The 23,311-nt window shown below is 41.1% G+C and overlaps 1 protein-coding gene across 5 annotated transcripts in view; it reads right to left on the reverse strand.

Annotated features, from left to right (window-relative positions):
• The window catches only part of XYLB (xylulokinase), a 110,214-nt gene that overhangs the window by 58,408 nt on the left and 28,495 nt on the right, over nt 1–23,311 (reverse strand). For 3 of the 5 annotated variants that reach the window (XM_021301190.2, XM_021301191.2, XM_065050390.1), the window contains 10 exons: nt 21,503–21,589; nt 20,348–20,476; nt 18,797–18,862; nt 14,864–14,936; nt 8,886–9,004; nt 6,950–7,031; nt 5,915–5,955; nt 5,392–5,507; nt 3,121–3,236; nt 304–377 (listed from right to left, as the gene is read on the reverse strand). In XM_021301190.2, coding sequence (XP_021156865.2) covers nt 304–377; nt 3,121–3,236; nt 5,392–5,507; nt 5,915–5,955; nt 6,950–7,031; nt 8,886–9,004; nt 14,864–14,936; nt 18,797–18,862; nt 20,348–20,476; nt 21,503–21,589 — 903 coding nt within the window. The remainder of the gene's footprint in view (nt 1–303; nt 378–3,120; nt 3,237–5,391; nt 5,508–5,914; nt 5,956–6,949; nt 7,032–8,885; nt 9,005–14,863; nt 14,937–18,796; nt 18,863–20,347; nt 20,477–21,502; nt 21,590–23,311) is intronic. The other 2 variants (XM_065050392.1, XM_065050391.1) reach the window with 1 other exon arrangement.

Here is a 23,311-nt window from a genome sequence, read left to right on the forward strand (position 1 = left end):
AACTCTCAATAAGCTTAAAGTTAATCCTGTTTCAAAAATAGTGTTGGTTTCAGTAAATCCACATTTTCCAGTAAAGGAAATATTTCCTCAAAAAAATACCATATAAGTTCTAGTTCAGACTTTGCACTGTAGATACTCTCAAGCTACAGACCAAATACATCCTGGCAAAAATCATCCCAGGGACTCAATAAATGAAACTTGAAAGCAAGTATCTCAGATTAAAAAAAGAAAAGATAATGGCAAAGATTTCAAGCCTTGGCAGTACTCCTTCGAGGTTCGAGATGTTAACTAGATTATCACTACCTTTTGGTTGTCTCTGTTGAATCTGTGAATCCCAACTGCTTCAGGAGTAATTTCCATCACATCAAAGTAGAAACCTGCATCAAGGAACATTAGAGTGTCAAGCTTGCTCCTAGCCCAAAGTTGGAATCTTATTTTAGCACACAGCTAAAATGATGATAAATGTTTGTCACGTATTTTGAAAGACATTTGAGTCACCACACAGCCTGTTTCTTAACTATTTTCAGTCCAGACTTTCATCGCATTTAACTGCTTTCAGTTTACAAAAATTTGGGTCTTAAAGCACATCTGGCTCTAGGCATCCAAACAATACAATAAAATAAAAGCCAACAAAAGAGCACATGTTCACCAGAACACGAACATGCAAGTAATGTAGATAATATAGAATACATCTCAAAGTTTCAGTACGTCACATGTAAGGGTGAAATTAAAAAAAAATATATATATATATAAAAGGGTAAATTAGTAAGAAGAGTACAGGAATGCTGGAACACTTCATGCACTGGATTAGATTTCATGAGCTTATTAGAGAACATCAGGTATTGTACATCATGAAGCAGAGCTGGTCTCTGAATAGTTTTGAAACTGAAGAAACCCAGTAATGCTTTGTAGACAGCCAGACAAAAACCATGAAGATTTCTGTTGTGTTGACAGCAAGAAAGGTCGGTCAGAAAATATATTCAAAAAAGGAGACAAAAAAAAAGACTGAAAAACTGAAGACAATAGCTAAGAAAGTAAGGAGAGTTTTTAAGGTTCAGATCTTCAGAATAAGAGTATTCTGTCCTAGCAGCCCTATTAATATAAGCCAAAAACACAAAAATAGTACCGTGCTTTAGCACATATGGTCTAAAAAGACAAGCATTCTGCAAACCTGCCAATAAGCAACGCTGCGGGTTACAGATCCGCAGGGACTGTATATCCCAACATTTCCTTTCTGAACCTGGTCCACCTTGAATCTGGCAGATGCTCCAGGAGCATCTTCTCACACTATGGCAAATGGGTGATAAAAGTGGCAGTGCCTCATCAGCGACTTCCTTGCTCTGCTTCCCTCAGGAGCTCAGATTACCAATAAATATTACTGTATTTTTACATGTATACTACAGCTTCAAGTAACCCAGAGGTTATCCAAACACGCAGCTTATTGAGCGTGACTTTCACCAAACATCCATTTTTGCAGGGGACTGAGATGTTTGGGTGAACATGCCATAATACAAATTTTAAAACTTTAAGGCAGTGTCCTGGTATATCACAGTATCACAGTATGTTTGGGATTGGAAGGGACCTCAAAAGATCATCTAGTCCAATCCCCCTGCTGGATGAACGCCTAAGTGAGGTCGCACAGGAACATGTCCAGGTGGGTTTGAATGTCTCCAGAGAAGGAGACTCCACAACCTCCCTGGGCAGCCTGGGCCAGGCTCTGGCACCTCACTGAGAAGAAGTTTCTTCTCAAATTTAAGTGGAACCTCCTGTGTTCCAGCTTGATCACATTACCCCTTGTCCTATCATTGGTTGTCACTGAGAAGAGCCTGGCTCCATCCTCCTGACACTCACCCTTTATATATCTGTAAACATTACTGAGGTCACCCCTCAGTCTCCTCTTCTCCAGCTCCAGAGCCCCAGCTCCCTCAGCCTTTCCTCACACAGGAGATGCTCCACTCCCTTCAGCATCTTCATTGCCCTGCGCTGGACTCTCTCCAGCAGTTCCCTGTCCTTCTGGAACTGAAGGAAAACCAGCAAAACCAGCAAAATATTTCCATCAACTTCCAATGTTCTTAATACTGCGTAAAGTGGCTGACTCTGGGGTTTTGGAATAACTTCTTCCCACTTTCTGAAACACCTGAATTGATTTGTCTTTTAGTGAAAAGAGATTCCCGGTCATTTTAATACCCTACAGAGACTGGATTTTAGAAGCTCTGTTGTCTATTAAAATGAAACCAGTGCTCACCTCACAGTGTCAAGAAACTGTATCTTAAATTCTCTTTCCTAAGGAATGAAGTCCTCTATAGCTTAAATATCTGCATTAATAAAATTGGCTATTTACAGGTTTTTTTATATCACTTTTAATCACATCAGTTCAGATCTAGTATGACTGCAATGATTTCAAATCCAGCTCTCCAATAGTTAATTCTTCATCTTTGTTACAAGTATGTTCACCTTTAAATACTTTCTTTTGGAGCTATATCCTACACCACTGAAAGGTTAAACTGTGGGAAAGAAAATAACTCAAAACTTCGAATACATGGATTTATTAATATTTCAGATATTTCCAACATCATTTTTTTGATCCCATTCACTTAGCATAAAGCAGGAAAAACAAGGATGAAATAACACTGTGACAGAAAATGGGGGAAATGCAGGAAATCTAGACACCATTTGAAATTACTGCCTTGTTCACATGCACTGAACAAGATTCTAGAGTATTGTTTAGAGAATGAAACCAAAGACTGAGGAAGAAATAATATGTAGAAACTTAACCCACTTGGTTTCAGTCTTCAGCAAAAAGAAACAAACTTTAATAAAAGCCTCCTTCAGAAATCACTGGTTTTAAACCTTCTATGGCTAAGATGCTACTATTGCCCTCTCAATGACCAAAAGAGCCCCATAAATGTAATTTTCTTATTTACTGAATATCGAAGAAAATAGTATCATGATACTTAGAAATGCTCTGTTGGCAAGCTAAGTACACATTAGGAATTTGCCTTGCTCTAGTTAGCTTGATTCTTGGTCTTTATCATGACACAAGTAAAAAGTAAGTACAGCTCCCACAAAACCACATGTCTAAGCAAACCCTGGAACTCCCAGCCCTGCTAAGGCTCATACCCAAGTTTCCATTGTTTCCAGCAACCGTAGATGATAAAGCTTTGGAGAATTCATCCCAGGAACCTGAAGCACAATCGTCTCTGATCCTCTCTCTCATCAGAGAACCATTCTTGAAACTGAAACACACAAACATACCATATGCATTTTCCAAAATGTTTAGCTCTAGATTTTTAGACAAATTTGTTGTTTTACTCAATATTGGAGTTTATTGCATCAGCTGAATACAGCTGGGCAAGCTAAAATACACGATCATTTCCTCATTATGGAAAGAGATGCAGAGGGAGAAAACTAGACAGGAGAGAAAACAAACACTACAGGACGTTTTGAGGAATGCAGCACAGAGATGCTGGTATACATCTTTCCAGAGAGCAAGCTTAGACCCAGCTTTGCAGACCATGCTAAACCCAGGTTATCTCTGAACAGAGCTCAGCCCACTGCCTGACTAACTGTGGTCTCCTGAAGCTCAAAGCGCTGGAGAACACATGGTACACATTGGTGGAACAGCAGAATCACAGGCTGGTTGGGGTTGAAGGGACCTCTGGAGATCATCCAGTCCAACCCACCTGCTCAAGCAGGGTCACCAGAGCAGATCACACAGGAAGGTGTCCAGGTGGGTTTGAATGTCTCCAGAGAAGGAGACTCCACAACCTCTCTGGGCAGCCTGGTCCAGGGCTCTGGCACCTCAAAGTAAAGAAGTTTCTCCTCATATTCAAATGGAACCTCCTGTGTTTCAGTCTGTGCCCGTTGCCCCTCATCCTGTCGTTGGGCACCACTGAACAGAGTCTGGTCCATCCTCTTGATACCCACCCCGGTCCAGAGCCAGCAAACTGTGCTGTCAAATATGCATCTGTTCAGTGTTTGTCTTTGTACCCTTTATGCAGTCACCTCCTTTGCTTTCTCTGTGAATGTAACACTCCTGCAAAACACTGCAGCACTGGACTCAGACCCCGAGGAACACAGTTTGAACACTCTCCAGCACAGAGAGTTGTCAAAGCAACTCAGCAGGAAAAACACAGAAAAATCCAGAAAGAGGGCAAGGAAATCATTAAACTTGCTCAGCAGCTGAAGTTACTCGAGTTTTCTCTGCAAATACTCTGCCTGGTTGCTCAGGTACTTCTTTCTGCTAACTCAGGTAAGTCTCCTACTAACTCCAGGGAACAGGAACTCCTTATAACTGCATGGCTACAGAAATACTTTGTGTTCTGAAAGGCAGGTTTGGCCTTTTGCAATGTTAAGCTGCAGCAAAAGAATGTCAGTATAACAGTTATTTAGAAAAATGCCTCTGCATCTTCTTTCTTATGACAAGCAGGTTGTTTATATAGCTCTTCCACATAGTAAAAGCAGGAAAAACAGCGGGTGAAGAGAAACTTGAACGCAAAACTTCAAAACCAACCAAAATCACAGAGGGAAACCCAGTAACTTGTACTTGACATCGAGCTTTTAACTCAACTTCACAAGCACTGTTGCCATTGTCAGCTACAGCATCTTTTTACTGTACAGGTGAGACTCTACAGTTAAAGGGCAGATTTGAGCTTTGCTGAAGTTATAAGCACCTATAATCCAGCAGATTTAGACAAAAAGTTTATCTGCATAAGACTTGTAAATATTTGCCTAGTACTATGACCTCTTTCGGAAGTTTTTGTCCTGAATGCAGTGACTCAATGAGGGAAAACAGAGTTTTCTTTCCACCTACTAGGATGGCAAGGAGCCAAACAGTTCCCAAATCCCAGCTGCCAAAAGCTACCATGAGGGTCATTCTCTTAGCTGGGTTTCTGGAGATCTCGGTCTTTTCCACATGCACAGCCTAATACATCCCTGAGCAGCACTGATTACACTCCTCTACAAAAAGGGAATCTCTACCTGCTCTGTTATGTTCCCTCTGGACCACTAGAAGAGCACAGAAGTTCGGCAGCCTGGTCAAGCTTCTGACATTTCACATTATTATATTTCAGAAAATTGTTATTCCTGTACATTAAATGTATTATTATGCCTTAGGTTCATTGTGAACTGGCTCTATGTACATGTAACATAATTTCAGCTTTTTATTGCCATGAGAATTTATTCTCCGCAACTCTGCACTTCCAGTTACTCAAATTAAACAGTAGGAATGATATAACGTTGATGCAAATATTTCAGCAGTAAACTGCCATATACTGTACAGAATGTGGAGTGTTCTATTCATTATCATTTTACAAAAGAAATAAAAACACTAACACAGAGAAAGAAATATATGTTATTGATCCCAGATGTGCAAAAAAGAAATGATATTACCATAAAAGTGCCATATATGCTTGAGAATCAACAGGATTGCAGAGGATATGACCTTCTAAGGCAGGAGTTGGTTCTTGGATCCACAGAAACAACGTGTCACTTGTGCCAAGGCTGATCTGGAGGGGGAAAAAAATAACTGAAGCATTATCACAATGTGCATGGAAAGCAATACAGAAATTAAATTAAAACCATTTGTTATTACCACTAATTGTTTTTAAATTACACATTAAGTCAATTGGATTCGTGTTGAAGCTAGCTCTGACTTGGGTTGCCACGTCACTGAAATACATCCTAGATGGAGACGTAGGTTTTAATGTCTGGAGCATTACTTAAAAATAGACACAAGAGTTTACTTAAAATATTTCACGCAGCTTACAGATTGATAGAAATAAAGCAAGCGTGAATCCAATAAACAGAAAATCAACACTAGCAGATAAATTTAACTGATCCCCTACGGCTGATATTTTGTGTATTTCACTTATTTGGGGATACGGACAGTTTCTGGGAGTAAGTTTTGACTTACTGCGATGTCTCCTTCTTGAAGTCTCATCCCTGCCAACGATGCTGAAAGCAAAGGGTCAGAATACCAGAACAAAGTTAGCTCTTTCGACTCAATTATAGCATGCTGCATGAGACATCATACTACATCTCGTTCATCATCTCAAAGTACAATATAAATGACAAATACGCCCATGTTTACGTTGGCCTATACACTGTAAAAGATGGGCAAAGCATTTGGGCGAGGGAGTGATTTTTAACAGAATCAAAATGCCCAAGACAAACGACAGAACCATATAATTCTCTAATATTTTGTGTATTTGGGGTTTAAATATAGCGGATCCTCACTTAATCACACACTTCAAAGGAGAAACCTCCCACTTACATCAGGCTACTCACATTTATCGGACTAAGCTGGATTTGAATCTCTGGATGAAAAATTGGACTTTTGGGAAATGCAGTGTTTAAACATCTCCAGAATATGAATGTAAAACAAGCAACCAACCAACAATACTTGCGTATGCTACTGTAATACAGGTATTTTGTTTCCACAGTCTTAAACTTTGCTCTACCCTGAAACAGTCTCCAGGATTCCAAAAAACTGACCCTAAATTAACACCTTCCTTTATACAGAGATCAGTCTGACAAAAGGGCAGCTCTATTTCTTAACAGAAAGCCTATGAGGTCCATCTCCACCTTTTTGCTTGAAAAGATGCAAGAGCAATTTCAAGTTCATATTTTCTAAGTTTAAACGTTAGCAATTCATAGTAAGAACAGCCCCTGAGGGGCAGGCAAAGCAAAGTGGAAGTTATCAAGAAGCAAATTAAGTCATCTCTACTACTATGCAAAAGAGAATTCATTTGTCAGCCCCAGTTTATGCAAGATGTCTGTATCTCAGAAGAACCAGTGATGGAAGGCTGTTGGAAAAAGGTATTAATGCTGATAAACACCATATTCTTTCACTGTATAGGGAGCATCTGAAAAATCAATGAGATTGATTTGGAGTTTTCGTACATATATAATCATACTCACTGAATCTTATACATTTAAATCATCTCACCTGGATTGTCTCCTGTAAATGCTACTACTTTACAGTCTGGGCTAAACCTATAACGCTGGCTGTAATATGGAGAAATGGGCCCCTAAGGAAAGAAAGAGAGAGAAAAAAAAGTCTCAAAAAATGGAAAATAATCTCACCATGTATGACATAATGTGTTGTAACACAGAACTGATAAACCCTAAGGCATCTGTAAAAATAATTTCTGTGTATTTAAGGTAGGAATGAATATTTTAACAATTTTGAACCTCATTTCTTTTGTTGAGAGCCTCACAGAAATAACCTCTTTCAAAATCCAATATGAGGGTAAGTAAATAGTAGCATTTTAGCTCTGAGTCTCTCTCCAGTTATTCACATCAAGTAACATAAAACACATCCATCTATTTTGCACACATACATGAATATTAATATACAGAAATTAGAAATTCAATGCAAACATAAGAGGAAACACAACATTAATATACATCACAACATCAAATCCTGGAATATGACCCCTATTATTTTAGGGGTCAAGAACAGTATTGTTTTAAGTCACATTTGATAGTCATAGAGAAAAATCAGAAGAAAACTACCCATAAAAAACAGAAGGACATCTATAAGGATTATTTCTCCATTACATAAGATTGGCACCAAATTCAGATGGATATTTACACTGTCTTACACGTGCACCAGCTAAAGCAATAGCTCTTTCTGCACTGGGTAGTAAGACTAAATTCATTTATGAGATATGCGGCTTGATTTGATTTCACTATTATGCTACGTGAACTGAGGAGCTTTAAATATCCCAAATTATTCACAGAGATTACCTGATTAACTCCACAAACAGTTTAAACCCAGGTCACTGTCAAGAAATGCAAATGTTGGGCTCTGTTTCTGCAGTAAAAAACACTGTGCACAGTTCTGCAGTGACCAGGTGTCTGTGGGCATGAGGAGGGACCCCAAAGATTCTTATCACTGGAGCATCTACCAAAACTTTTCTCGTCATGCAAGAACCCAAGCGATCAATGACGAAAGCTACGGCAAACAGCAGTTTTCAAAGGCTTCTGTTTCTGCTCTGGCATAGACATTCACAACACACCTGGAAATATGAAATCCAGCAGCGTAGCTCTGAGGATAACTGTATGCACGCCTGTGCGTACACAAATACATATTAGAGAGCAGTGTAGGGGAAAGGGACCTGGGGGTCCTGCTGGACAACAGGATGACCATGAGCCAGCACTGTGCCCTTGTGGCCAGGAAGGCCAATGGCATCCTGGGGTGTATTAGAAGGGGAGTGGCTAATAGATCGAGAGAGGTTCTCCTTCCCCTCTACTCCACCCTGGTGAGACCACATCTGGAATATTGTGTCCAGTTCTGGGCCCCTCAGTTCCAGAAGGACAGGGAACTGCTGGAGAGAGTCCAGCGTAGGGCAACCAAGATGATTAAGGGAGTGGAGCACCTCCCTTATGAAGAAAGGCTGAGGGAGCTGGGTCTCTTTAGTTTGGAGAAGAGGAGACTGAGGGGTGACCTCATTAATGTTTATAAATATATAAAGGGTGAGTGCCATGAGGATGGAGCCAGGCTCTTCTCGGTGGCCAACAATGATAGGACAAGGGGTAATGGGATCAAGCTGGAACACAAGAGGTTCCGCTTAAATTTGAGAAAAAACTTCTTCTCAGTGAGGGTGACAGACACTGGAACAGGCTGCCCAGGGAGGTTGTGGAGTCTCCTTCTCTGCAGACATTCAAAACCCGCCTGGACACCTTCCTGTGTAACCTCATCTGGGCATCCCTGCTCCAGCAGGGGGATTGGACTAGATGATCTTTTGAGGTCCCTTCCAATCCCAAACATACTGTGATACTGTGATACTGTGAAATACACTCCAAGAAGGTGCTATTAGCAGAACTCTCAGCACAAAGTCCTATTTGCTGCTTACGACTCTTTCTAGAAAGGCACATACCAGGACTGAATGGGATGGCACAGGGCATCCTAGTTTCTCCTCTAACCCAGGCGCACAAGCATCAAGGCAGGATGCCGACCACGCTTTTTCCCAAATGTGCAGCAAGTTCATACCAGAACCTACAAGACAGATCAGAACAAGAGGTATACAGCATTAAACACAAGACACTGCTGTATCAGAAAATTCCACCACATTGCAGGCAACAGAAAATTTAAGGATGCATATTTTCGAGTTATAAGAGAATGGTTCCAGCTCTTCTAAGCATAAAAGACACTGATGATTCAGTCTCTGGAAAGCATGCACCTGTGAAACAGAAAAAGGCTTCTCTGATGCACAATGCACTGGACAACGCAGTTATTACCAAATTAAAAGCAAAAGGAAGAACTCCCCATCAACTCCTCCCCAAATTTTCAACCTCAGACAAAAACTTCACTAGAACTATCTAAAGGTGATGCAGCAATGTCACTCGAAGGTGTGTGATGCTCACCTGAGGCCTAACAATGAAGAAATCGCCCCCCGGGTGCTGTGGCTTTACAATAATCCTATCTTTGAGTATCACGTAAGAATCTAAAATCCATGCTAACATTTCTCTATATTAGTGTTTCCTTCTTCAGAAATTACAAAATAAGGGCTTAAAAGTAAAAAAAACAACAAAAAAAAAACACAACAAAGGCAAGAAGTCAAATTGGAAGAGACCCTCAGGATCACAGAGTTCAACCATAACCTGACTCCAGCACTAAACCATGTCCCAAAGAAACTCGTCTAAGCGCCTTTTAAACCCCTCCAAGGATGGTGACTCCACCACTGCCCTGGGCAGCCTGTTCCAGTGCCCAACAACACTTTCTGGGAAGACATTTTTCCTAAAATTCAATCTAAACCTCCCCTGGCACAACTTGAGGCCATTTTCTCTTGCCCTGTCACTCGTTACTTGGGAGAAGAGACCAACCCCCTCCATGCTCCAAGCTCCTTTCAGGCAGTTCAGAGATCAGAAGATCTCCCCTCAGCTCCTGTTCTCCAGGCTCAACTCCCCAGGTCCCTCAGCTGCTCCCATCACACTCATACTTCAGATCCTTCACCAGCTTCGTCGCCTCCTCTGCACTATCTCTAGTACCTCAATGTCCTTCTTATGATGAGGGGCCCAAAACTGAACACAGGATTTGAGGTTTGGCCTCACCAGTGCTGAGTACAGTGGCACAATCACTTCTCTAGTCCTGCTGGCCACACTATTCCTGATACAAGCCAGGATGCTGTTGGCCTTTTTGGCCACCTGGGCACACGCTGGCTCATGTTCAGCCACTGTCAATCAACATCCCCAGATCCCTTTCCCCAGGCACTTTCCAGCCGCTCTTCCCCGAGCCTGTAGCACTGCCTGAGGTTGTTGTGACCCAACAAGTGCAGGACCTGACACTTGGCCTTGTTAAACCTCATGCAGTTGGCCTCAGCCAGTCCAGCTGGTCCAGATCCCTCTGTAGAGCTTTCCTGCCCTCCAGCAGATCAACACTCCTGCCCAATTTGGTGTCATCTGCAAACTTACTGAGGGTGTACTCGCTCCCCTCATCCAGATCATTGATAAAGAGATTAAACAGAACTGGACCCAATGCTGAGTCCTGGGGACACCACTCATAACCATCCGCCAACTGCATTTGGCTCCATTCACCACAAATGATTCTATCATTCTAAATGAACCCACTCTATCACCTGCCAGCAGCCTTTTTCACATAGACTTGATAATGAATTTAGTAAAAGAAATAAAGTATCTATTTGAGCAGTCCAATCCTAAGCAGCATCAGCAAGGTCTGGACCTAAAGTCTTACACAGTGTGAAAAACAGAAAGTTTATCAGAGACACTGGAATAACCCAAGCCAAACTGTAGGATATCTGGGTTACACTTAAGATATAAAATAGAATTAAATATATTAAATTTAAATCACTCATTTCAGGGAAATTAAACACACTTAAATTACACACTGTTTTATTTGGCCTATGATGCAACAGCAGGAATTTGACAGAGCAGAAAGTGCAACGTGCTTCCCACAGACAAAAGGTGCATTTCCCTTTTCTGCTCTCAAAATCACTACCACCCACCGAAAAGGAAAGATGGGAAGATTTACTCAGCTTCTCTCAGTTCCCTACATGAAACCACTCTTAAATCCAGCCAGACCCTCTTCCCAGGGTTAAATTGAGTCCTCCCAGGGTAAACTGAGCCCAGCGTCACTGTCTGCACCTCCCGGAGGTGTGAGCAGCTTCGTGTCTCAAGCTCTCGGGCATAACAAGGCTTTCTATGAGTAAATACATAAAAGTTTTCCTGGAAAAGTCCCAAATTTAAAGGATCAAGAACTCCTTCACTAAATTAAATTAACCAGTAAGCAACAGAAACGCTAAATAAATAGAAATTTGACTAGAGAAGGGTAGTTGTTATTTTCTGTGTTTGTTTGTTTTTAAATCATTCCCTTCTCCACAGCAAGTCTAGAGAAATATTTAACCAGTATCCTCCAATGCAATTTTGCAAGATGCAAGGACAGCCTTCAATCCTTTCTGCATAAAACAGGAAAAGCACTGACCTTTATATCTGAAAAGGTCTACATTTCTATTATATAGAAGCAACACTTCAGTTTATTGACTGGTTGATATAGTTGCACAAAGACTTTAAATATGCCCTGAGAAAAGAGAGATGAGCTAATTTACCCCACCCTCAGAAACTCATTTAAAAGATGTGAAACAACTATTTTACAAGAACTAATAATCTGTTGCCCTGGATTCATCCCATCCAGCTGTGGGCACTTGCACGAGAATCTCTAGTTGGTGGAAAATAAAAACCAGAGCTGGATGTTCCATGGAACAACTTCTTTTCCTCCTTGGATTATACAGGAGTGATGCTCAGTGAATTCCTAACTCCAGCACCTCCGGTCATGATCTACATTGCGAAGTTTAACAAATAAGTAACAATCTGAGAATTAAGGGGAGAGGAAAAAAACATGAATGAATAAGTAGAAAAATCAAAGGCAGCCCTTTGACTTGTCACTCCACACAGATCCCTCATCAACAACGAAGACCAAACAAAAGCCAAGGCCACGGTCTCATAAGGACTGAGGAAAGGGTCAATACGTGGATGAAGAACATTCAGTATTTCCCTGCAAGCACCACTGGCTTTTAACATAAAATGACCAGGAGCACAACCAGGACTTGCTAATATTTGCTATATATACTAAAGCATACATGCTTCAATGCTGGGGGAAAACAGTTATATATATCTATATAGATATATATCTATATATAGATATATAGATATATCTATATATATCTATAAATATATATATATCTCTATATATATCTATATATCTAGATATATATAGACATATAGACATATAGATATATAGATATATAGATATATATATAGATAGATATAGATAGATAGATAGATATAGATATATAGATATATAGATATATATAAAAGTCATTACAAAGACCGAACAATGCAGACTAACTGGTTTTATGAATCAACAAACTAAAGATCAATATTTGCGCACATTTATAAACAGTTAAGTGCACCTGTATTCCAGCACTCTGGAGCTGAACTCACAAGTAGTGGAACTGCTGCCACCTCCCAAGCTCCGGTAGGAGAAAATTCAGCCCAGCACGTTTCCTTTTGAAAAGGCTTCAGTTCAAAGCATCTTTGTTTGATACAACAACAGAAACAAGTATGCTAAGCTATGATTTGCCTAAGGCTCTTAGAACAGCGTTTCAAAAGATAAAGCTTCTCCAGGTCAAGAGCTGAATAGCTGCTCGTTAAGGTGTCTTCTAAAAGGAACAATGCCTCGAGTGTTCGAGTTGTTTAGGTCCCAAATGTATCTTACTTTTAACTTCTGCGCAATATAAATGAAAATCATTCTTCATTCCATCAGAATGTAATTTGATTTTTTTTTCAATCAATCACCCAGGGTGTTCAGCTATTCACGAGGAGTGATTTGAACCTTACAAGATTGGACCTTTAAAAAGAAAATCCTAAAACTGAATAGCACGTTTCCTATAATAAGCTGCAAATTTAAAGAGATAAGTTATTGTGCAGAGCTAAACAATTTGACAGAGTCTTTTAAAGACAATATGACCTGAAGTTAAATGTACAGAAATGAAGAATAGGTCTATTATCTGAACATTATTTTGAGAAATGCATTTTAAACTACAATATACAGGTGCAATGTAAAAGATCAAGTGAATTGCAAGAAATCATAAATGACAAGAAAACAAGTTTTTCAGCTGGATCCAAATAACTACTGCATACATTATAATTATATTTTATTACTGGAATTAGAATGCTCATTATGTTAACAGAAGAAAGGAATGAACAAGACAAAATAAAGCTTACAATGCCCAGAAATTTTTCGTCTTGTAAAGGGAACTATAACATCCTGCTTAGTTCTCTTATCTTTTCTCACAAAAAAATAATAATAGTACTAATCTTACATGCTCTGAACAGTAGATAATATTTATTCAAGTTCTGTAAATATCCAGAGGTGTAACAGAACAGGCTCTCCCAAAGCTGTTTGAAAAATGCAATACATATTCAAACATTTTCCAATGAAGAAAATGCCCATTTTCTTTAGTTTAAAATGTTTTGGCTTTCAACCAAACACAGGAATTTCCATGTTCTGAAACTGAAGCAGCACAGCTTTCTCTGCTTGCTTCTAACTAGAAAAGGCAGAGGTAACATTACCAGAAAAAAAAAATGCTTATAAACATTTGAATGAAATGCAAAATTACCATATTTAGCAGAAAAAGTACCTCGAAGGTCTCACCATCTCTCTTTGAAATGCAGCACATGGTGCAGTTCTGTGCGCTGCTGAGCGACTGAAGCGCTCGGTATTGGGCCCACTAAGGAGCAAAGTGCAAATCTCCCAAGACTTATTGTTGCCAATAATACATGAAGAAATAAAATTCAGCTGTGAAAATACACGGCTAACAGAACGGGACCAGAAGACAGATGTAATCATCGCACAACTGCTGCAAAAAAAGCACGGATTGCCTTGCCATTTTTAGGGTCCCAAGTACAACTGGGAGATTTGATCTTGAATAAGTTGTCCATTAGCTAAAATTGAGGTGTCTTGCTTTTTTCTATGAGCTTTGATGGAACAACGGAGGAGAAAAAATGAGCTGGTCTTAACACATGGGTGTCAACTACGGCTCTTTAATGCAAAAAATCCTTCGAGGGCCTTGTTATCTAATCTTTCAGCTCTGAAATGTATCTTTTAGTTTCAGAGCAGGAATCAAAAATGCTATTTAGAAATAGCAGCACAGCTCCCAGGAAAATGCTTTCCTTTGTAATTGCCATTTAAAATTGCCATTTAAAAGCTGGGTAACTGAGATGCCACACAACAGAAAAGAGAGACACTAGCCTTGTCATTTCTTTGTCTTTGTTTTGATGAATAAGAGATATGGAAGGTTCATTTTCTTCTAACTACGTTCAGGATTTTTTTGCTTGGTTTATGCTTTTTTCTGTGGTCTATTTTAAACAGATATTTCTATTGCAGATCTATACTCCATTTAGGCGAGAGGAAAAATAATCACAATATACATCTTGTTCGCATCCTGCGCAACACAGAGCTCAACCAGCAAAATGAAAGAACAAACATCAGAACTATGAAGTCAAGCTAAAGGATCCCCAAGTTTTTCATGCCTTTAAACAGACATTTCAACATTGCTCTATATGTCATAAAGTAATGAGAAAAGGTACAATTTCATTTCAGACTATTTTCTATTTTGTAGAAATGGCAATCCTAGTATGACGGGGATAAATAAGCACAGCTGACACCAGTATCAAGAGCAGCAACAAATTAAAGGGAGTAACTTAGCTTAAAACCTAATATACTTGTTAAAGGCTGAAAATAAATAGCAGAGACCCTGCCCTCCTTTTATGCAAGGTGAGAAAGGAAAGGAGAATAGCCTTGTTGAATTGTTACTATGAAAAAAGCCCACACACTTACCATCACTGTAATCGATGGGTGCATAAGCTCCTAGGAAAAGGGAAGCTGCAAAACTACTAACCAAGGAGATTCTCTGAAAGAAAAAGTGTGACATAGTGAGTCCCATCAAGTATTCACTTCAGATAAAGTAAATAATTAAGTAATTGGAAGCAGCAAATGTTAATAGATGCTTCATGTTAGCCACAGAAAGCACACAGAAATACAGCTACTAGGATTATTCGGTTCTATTTTGCTGCCTCAGCAATACAGCAGATATCAATCTAAAAGTAACCCGATGATAAAAGTTGTTAATAGCTTTGCATTCTGAAACATGCAAAATACACCTAGTATATTAGCATACTCTCTTATGAATTAATTCACAACACCGGTGTATCACAGAATCGCATTTCAAGGAAAAACACTAAAATGAAACAAAAAAAAGTCTTTATGTTTATGGAAGGGGAAATGCACTGGGTTTTTAGCAGCTCTGGCAAGGCTCTGCCAGCACCTTTACATGAACTTCTACCTCCCAGCTGAGATCCCAGACCTCCCAGGAGTTATAACATTCCCAGGAGCTGGTAACAATCAGCTTTGCACTGAACCGCTACCTGCAGCTCTGCCTCAGGGTGTGTTCCAACAATGCATTAAACCCAGCTGTAGGGCTTCTAGTACTGCCCCAAAAATGTCCCCGCCACACGACACAAAGCACTGATCTCACTAAAAACTCACCTCCAGTACAGATCTGTTAGAAAAACTAGCAAGTTAACCAGCTGCCACCAGGATTTCTGCAGGATCAAGTATTATCTGTTCCCAAGAAGCTGGCATAAAAGCTGACAAATTCCTCACTGTGTGCTCTGACTAATCCCAAAAGAAATATTATGGTCATCCAATAACTAATCGGAAGCAAATCTCTACTGGTGGAATGAGCCAGGAGCGAGAGGTTTTTTATTAATGATCACAAAACCACTGCTTCACACAGCATTCAAAGATGAGCTATAGCCAGAGCTCTAAGAGGTGGTTACAATGGCCAGGAAACTTAATGATGCACTTGCACTTCACGTGTCTCTCCCCAAGAATATATCACATTGTGCTTAGATAATGAAGGCCTACCTTCTGCAGTGCCCCAGTGGGCACCAGTTGCCTGAAATGGAAGGAAAAGGATGAAGTTACACTGTGAATCAGCCAGTTTAGCAAGCTGACCTAGAGAAGGAAAAGCATCCACCTTCCACACAACACTGAGATTGCCAGGCTGCTAAGAGCTTCTTGAGAGCCCCCAAAATCAAGTCGGGCACAGAGGTATTCTGTCATTAGAATCATGGAATAGATTAGAATCATTTTGGTTGGAAGAGACACTTGAGATCATCAAGTCCAACCATAACCAGACTCTAGCACTAAACCATGTTCCTAAGAACTTCATCTCTGCATCTTTTAAACCCCTCCAGGGATGGTGACTCCACCACTGCCCTGGGCAGCCTGTTCCAACGCCTGACAACCCTTCCCATGACGAATTGTTTCCTAATATCCAATCTAAACTTTGTCTGGCAAAACCTGAGGCCAATTCTTCTCATCCTAGTGCTTGCTACTTGGGAAAAGAGACCAACCCCCTCCATGATCCAACCTCCTTTTAGGCAGTTGCAAAGAGTGAGAAGGTCTCCCCTCAGCTCCTGTTCTCCAGGCTGAACACCCCAGGTCCCTCAATTGCTTCTCATCACACTTGTGCTCCAGCCCCTCACCAGCTTCATCACTTCCTGTGCACTCTCTCCAGTACCTCAATGTCCTTCTTATGATGAGGGGCCCAAAACTGAACCCATGATTCAAGGAGGGGCCTCACCAGTGCTGAGCACAGTGGCACAATCACTTCTCTAGTCCTGCTGGCCACACTATTCCTGATAGAAGCCAGGATGCTGCTGGCCTTCTTGACCACCTGGGCACATGCCAGCTTACATTCAGTCGCTGTCAGTCAACATGCTTAGATCCCTTTCCCCAGGCACTTTCCAGCTGCTCTTCCCCGAGCCTGTAGTGCTGCCTGGGGTTGTTGTGACCCAAGTGCAGGACCTGGCACTTGGCCTTGTTAAACCTCATACAACTGGCCTCACTCAACAACCCAGCTGGTCCAGATACCTCTGTAGAGCCTTCCTGCCCTCCAGCAGATCAACACTCCCACCCAATTTGGTGTCACCTGCAAACTTACTGAGGATGCACTTGATCCCCTAATCCAGATCACTAATTAAGAGATTAGACAGAACTGGACCAAATACTGAGCCCTGGGGACACCACTCGTGACTGGCCACCAACTGGATTTGGCTCTGTTCACCACAACTCTTTGGGCCTGGCCCTCCAGCCAGTTCTTTATCTGTCACAGATAGCCCATCCAGCCATGAGCTGCAGCTGCTCCAGAAGAATGCTGTGGGATATGGTGTCAAAGGCCTCACTGAAGTTTAAGTACACAACATCCACAGCCTTTCCCTCATCTACTAGGTGAGTCACCTTGTCATAGAAGGAGATCAGGCTGGTCAAACAGGTCCTGCCTTTATTAAAACCATGCTGACTGGGTCTGATCATATGGTTCTCTTGTAAGTGCCCTGTGATGCTACTCAAGATCAACTGCTCCATGACCTTGCCCAGCACCGAGGTTAGACTGACAGGTCTGTAGTTCCTAGGATCACCCTTCTGGCCTTTCTTGTAGATGGGTGCTTGAACACAACTTCTTGTATATTGTGAAATACTGGAACAGGCTGCCCAGGGCAGTGGTGGAGTCACCATCCCCAGAGGGGTTTAAAAGATGCATAGATGAGGTTCTTGGGGACATGGTTTAGTGCCAGAGTTAGGTTATCGGTGGGCTTGATGACCTTAATGGTCTCTTCCAAACAAAATGATTCTATGATTCTTTATTGGTAAAAGGTACCATCAGTGCAACCAGCCCTCAAAGCCTGAGCTTGGTCTGACATTCTCCATTTCACAGACCCACTTCTGATCCACTAATCTATTTTTCTCCAAATTTAGTCTTAAGCTTATGATCAGACTGTATTTGTGTTCTGTTTCACCCCATCACTTACTATCACAAAGGCTGTAGGACACGTACTTAGAAATAAGAAATGGGAAAAAAAAAAGCATTGTCCCACAAAATACAACTTCACAACTCATTTCCCCAAGAAGCCAGATTTTAAAAACCACCAAAAAATTACGATCACTGCTATCAAGAATTGCAGTAATACAAAAACACCAGCAGCCTGACTTGACTGGTCTGGATGTTTGGGAGATTCTAATCACAGGACAGGAGCCCTTCCCTCATTTAGATCATATTTCCACTGAGTTTTCACCTTGCTTCAAACCATGGCATTTCAGTCACAGCCAGATGCAGACTCAACAAACTGAAACAATAATAGAACCGCAAGCTGATTTCTGCAAATTAAAAACCTCAAGGAAACCAGCTACACAATGTAATTCATTTGCAATAACAGAATCAAAGTAGCTCCTCAAGGGAAAAACTATGAAAAAAGTATAGAATCGATTGCAGTTTTTTCCTATGCATATCTGCAAGAATGCCAGCTTGGTATGGCAGAGCAACCACATTTCCACATGCAAATGACCAGTTTTAAGTGTGAGAATTTCAACTGTGTGCTTAACTACTCACTTGCATTAGAACTGCTGTACATACAATTTATTACCGCCCAAATTAAAGTCTCTTTTTAGAAGCTTTTTCCACAAAGATGAGATCCAGTGGAGCCCACCGTGTTAAGCGTAACATTCAAGACAGAACTGAACAGATGCTCGATTTTTATCTGCCCAATGACTAATAATTTAACAAAATAAAAATTAAATTCTCTATTTTAAGATTAAAATCAACCAAAGACTCAAAATACTCTTTAGCAAGAAAGTCTCACATCCCCACAATATTAATTTCAAAAGATTTTCAACTGCGTTTTCCAATAAGCGTATTGAAGTTGAGCCAACCTCAGTTTGCAGGTAGACCTCAGGATTCTGGCTGTAAATCTTTGCTATCTGGTTTCCTGTAAAACGCTGAGAAAGAAATGCAAATGCTTAGAAACACAAACCTTAAATGGAGTCAATAATCATTAACTCTGTGTAATGAGTTCAGTACACTGCACTTTGGATATTTAATTTGCCTGATGCATGATGAAAGTCAGTGCACAGCAGGCAATCTGCACTGAACAGGCTATAACGTGTAGTCTCATTATGAGAATTTTGCTCACCTTTTAAAAAAAAAAAAAGCATTACTATCCATAATTTACCTTTCAGAAATGACAGTTCAATGGCATGAATCACACTCACTCTTCACAGGAACCAGCGCAATTCAAATGCCGTTTTCAAATCCTTGAAAGGATTTAGGCTACCCAACCTATGGACCTCTGTGAGGCAGATGAATTGGGAGTAAAGCAGGAAGTTTCATATTCAAAAAAAGCAGTTGTAAGAATAATTACTTTTCATCCATGTACTACATAAAAATACTGAAAACTTCTACCACTGAAAGCTTAACCTTTAGCAAGTTAAAAATAAACTGCTAGTGGTACGCAAAGTCTGATTTCAACACTGGCTAAAAACATTGCATGATGATTCAAAAACAGAATCAGCGATTTGTGATGCTAGAGCCTTATTCGGTTGAACAAACAGCAAGAGCAGCCAGGTGCTGAGGTGCCTGGAAGGCAGCCCCGCTCCCACTGCACAGCTCTTTACAGTTACATGAGAGACAAGTTCCAGGAAGAAGAGATTAGTGACAGAATAATCTCTAATAGCACCCAAACTCTTAAAACCCTCTTCTCTTAGGCCAGCAGCTGCTTGTTAGCCTCCAGAGAACATTAAAAGGCCAATCTTTTAATTGCAGAAGTAACCTAGAGCAGTGATCCACAAACACGTGGGTCATAACTCAAAGAGGGAGATTCAGGTTGAACATGAGGAAGAAATTTTTGACACTGAGGGTGGTGAAACTCTGGCCCAGGTTGCCCAGAGAGGTGGTAGATGAACCATCCCTGGAGACATCCCAGGCCAGGCTGGACGGGGCTCTGAGCAACCTGATCTGGTGAAGATGTCCCTGCTCATGGCAGAGGTTTGGAGTACATGAGCTTTGAAGGTCCCTTCCAACCCAAACTGTTCTCTGATTATATGATGACCTCAGGTAAACCTGCAGCACAAACTGGATTGTCATCCCACTGGAAATGTGGCTGCACAGGAGCTCCCAGGGTAGAACCAGGCCCTGACACCACAAGCAAGGCCACCAAAAACTCTACTTCAGAACACTGGCCGAATGCAATAGCTCAGCCCAGCTGCTTCCTGCAACAACATTTTCAGTGTTTGTCTAATTTCACTTTAAACTTTCCACATCTTTCTTTGTGAAACTACTGCAAAAGCAAAGTTTCATTGAAGTTTCTTCAAAAACTCTCTCTTTCATAGTTAATGGCTGATAGTTTTCTGCTGTGGTACCACTGCAAAGGCATAATTGCCTCTCTCAGGAGACCACTGAGGACTTTATTTCCACCTGCTCCTCACCTCATAGGCTCGAGAACCAGTGATGCTGGCCAGGCGCTGTGCTCCCCCCACAGCTTTCTCCAGGGTGCTGCACTGGGAAGCGGTGCTAGAATCCATCCAGATGGGGCTGTTACTGACAGAAAAACAAGCCTGCAACGAACAATATCTGTCATTAGTAAGTCTGACCTCTATAAAGTCCCTGCTGGAGTCATAGCAACACAGCAGCCCTACGTTATCAGCTCACAAGTTCAGGTCTCTGACATGTCTTCTAGTCTCTCAATAATTACAGGAATGCAGATACTGGGCAGCATGTTGGTCAGTGGTGAAAAGCACAACTTCACATCAGAGGGACACAACAGGCTTTTTCTGCTCTTACTTGATATAAACTGCAGCACAATGTGTATTTCCCATACCGCGCAGCATGATGTCTCAAGTCCGCTCCTTTGGCAGCCAAAGCCCCAGGCACTTTTACACAAGTTCAGCCCCACTTTTCAAAACTCCTCTCTTAAAAAAAATATCACATTATCTTTCCACAGCTCTAACAGATCAGTTACACAAATGTCTTGCTTTAAACATACAGCTGCCCTTTCTGATCGTGAAGTAAGGAAGGTAAAGGTCTTCAAGAGGAAAGCTGATTCCTCCCTACTTTTATTTTCGAATAAAAGTCAGTGTTCAAAAATTACCAACCACACACACACAAAAAACACTGAGGTTCAACAACGTCCTTGTTAGAAGTTTATGTTCACACAGCAGAGATAACTGTAAACTAGTCTTTTTTTAAAAAAAAATTCTAATTAAATCACAAGCACTGCAAGGAAAGTCAGGTGCAATACTATTTTCCACCACAATCTTTTAAAATAGAAATATATTTTAAAAAGTAAAATATTGACAGGTTGTTACATTTTGTGAAAGTAAAACAGCTACTCTGACACGGAAAGATTCTGGGAGCCCCACTGGCACCTGTAAGCTTTTAAAGCAGCAAATACTGTTACTCAGGAGAAAAGGAAATGTCAAAAGCCCTGGAGCGGAAGGAATAACCAATACATTTCACTTTACGCTACAGGGACGTGAAACTGGGCCAAACAAGAGGAAAGGTTTGCAAGGAGAAAAGCCATGCGTAAGGATCAGAAAAAGGACAGTGTTGCTCTCCCTTCAGAGCTCTTTTATGCACGTTACCTTTAATGACTGATGTAAAGGCAGTTCGGATGATGCATTCTTCAAAATTTGGATGCTTCCTTTTTTCCAATACACACTCCCATGTTGCTGTAGAAAGCACAGAAAGTTGGAGATCGCCTCCCGAGCCATGAAGTTCACATCCTGATCTGAATTTCTAACTCTAAGGTTAGACAGAGAACTCTCTCCAAAGTAGGACCAAAAAAATGCACCTTTTCAAATCAAGTGCCCTATTAAAAGGCTCTTTAAAGATTAAGCAAAGCATATACTAAACCAGAAAATGTAGGAGTCAAGAGATGATGATTTTGAACTACTGCATCTTCTAGTGGGAACTATTATTCTACTGCTAATGGCATCAGATACGTCTTTGAGGGCTCTCTGAGCTGTAGCCAGGTCTTCACAGCCAAGACTATTCTGTGCTATTTCAGTACAGCCCCCAGATTCTTCAGCTCCATGCCTGCTCCAGTCACCACTAACAAACTGTAATCCTGACAAGGTTATTTAAGCTCCATCTCTCAGCTGGCTTCCTCAAGCCAGGCACCTCCAGTTCTGCACCCGCACGAGCCCCTGGGCAAACTGCAAAACACCATCCAGTGACCCACACATAGTTCTGATGACACCAAGTGCACACAGAATCCCCTGGGCACAGAGTTCTTGACCACAGTGTCATCCAGACTGTATTTTACATCTCTCTGCCCTTCCTGCAGACAATCGAGAAGAAGTTTATCCCTTCTTTGGGACAAATTCTGGCACACTAATGCACCTCCATAGTGATCTGCAGCATAAAGACACGGCTCTTCAAACAGAAAAAGGGGAGAGACAATATGGATTGGAAGGGGGCAACAAATGAAATCTGTTCTACCTGAAAGAATCTGAGTATCGCACCAAGTTGATACACCCGTCTTGTTGGAGGACAGGTAAAATAAAGGGAACACATGCAGTCTGGAAATGCACTTCTTTCACTTGAGAAAGCTGGGGTTACTTGGCAGTCCCTAACTTCTGTTCCACCAAAGAATTCATAACAGAGCCTTGATACTGGCTGTGATTTTTCAGACATTTTGCACAGACTTTCAACTGAAGTCAATGCAACATGGAGATCACAACAAACGTTTTGATTAATTAGTCCCAGATATATTAAGAAAAATAAGGAAAAACTTCTTTGCTTTGAGGTTCCAGAGCCCTGGAACAGGCTGCCCAGAGAAGCTGTGGAGTCTCCTTCTCTGGAGACATTCAAACCCACCTGGACACATCACTGTGTGATCTGCTCTGGTGACCCTGCTTGAGCAGGTGGGTTGGACTGGATGATCTCCAGAGGTCCCTTCAACCCCAACCAATCTGTGAACCATTCTGGGAACCTAAACCTGATGTGTTGGAATTAGCTATCGCTTTTGTGCTGTCCCGACCCTGAACATCATTACTAGAGTACAAGGAGACTAACTGATTAAATGTTAGCATGGGTTGTATAAATCTCAGTAAAAAGGCACTGTTGTGCACTACAGGTTAAATCATGGCAGCATCTTTGCCATTTCAGCATCAAAGACTATCATAATTTGTTTTTTGTTATTCTTAGGTAGATGTCTACTCCAGGCAACAAAAACTGTGCTCAACAGGATGTTACTTTGCCTTTAGCAAACCGTGCTCCTCCCTGCTTTTTCTACTCCATTTCCAGAAGCACCTGGATACGCTGAAATTCCAAATGACCACAGTCATTTCAGAATCTGTATGACCAGAGAATTCAAACAACGGGAACCAACTGGTTACGTACTATACTGGTCTAAACAACTGCACTGTAAACCTCACCCTCCACTCCCA

Source organism: Columba livia, chromosome 2 (assembly GCF_036013475.1).
Source record: "Columba livia isolate bColLiv1 breed racing homer chromosome 2, bColLiv1.pat.W.v2, whole genome shotgun sequence".
In the NCBI taxonomy this organism is placed as follows: Eukaryota; Metazoa; Chordata; class Aves; order Columbiformes; family Columbidae; genus Columba; species Columba livia.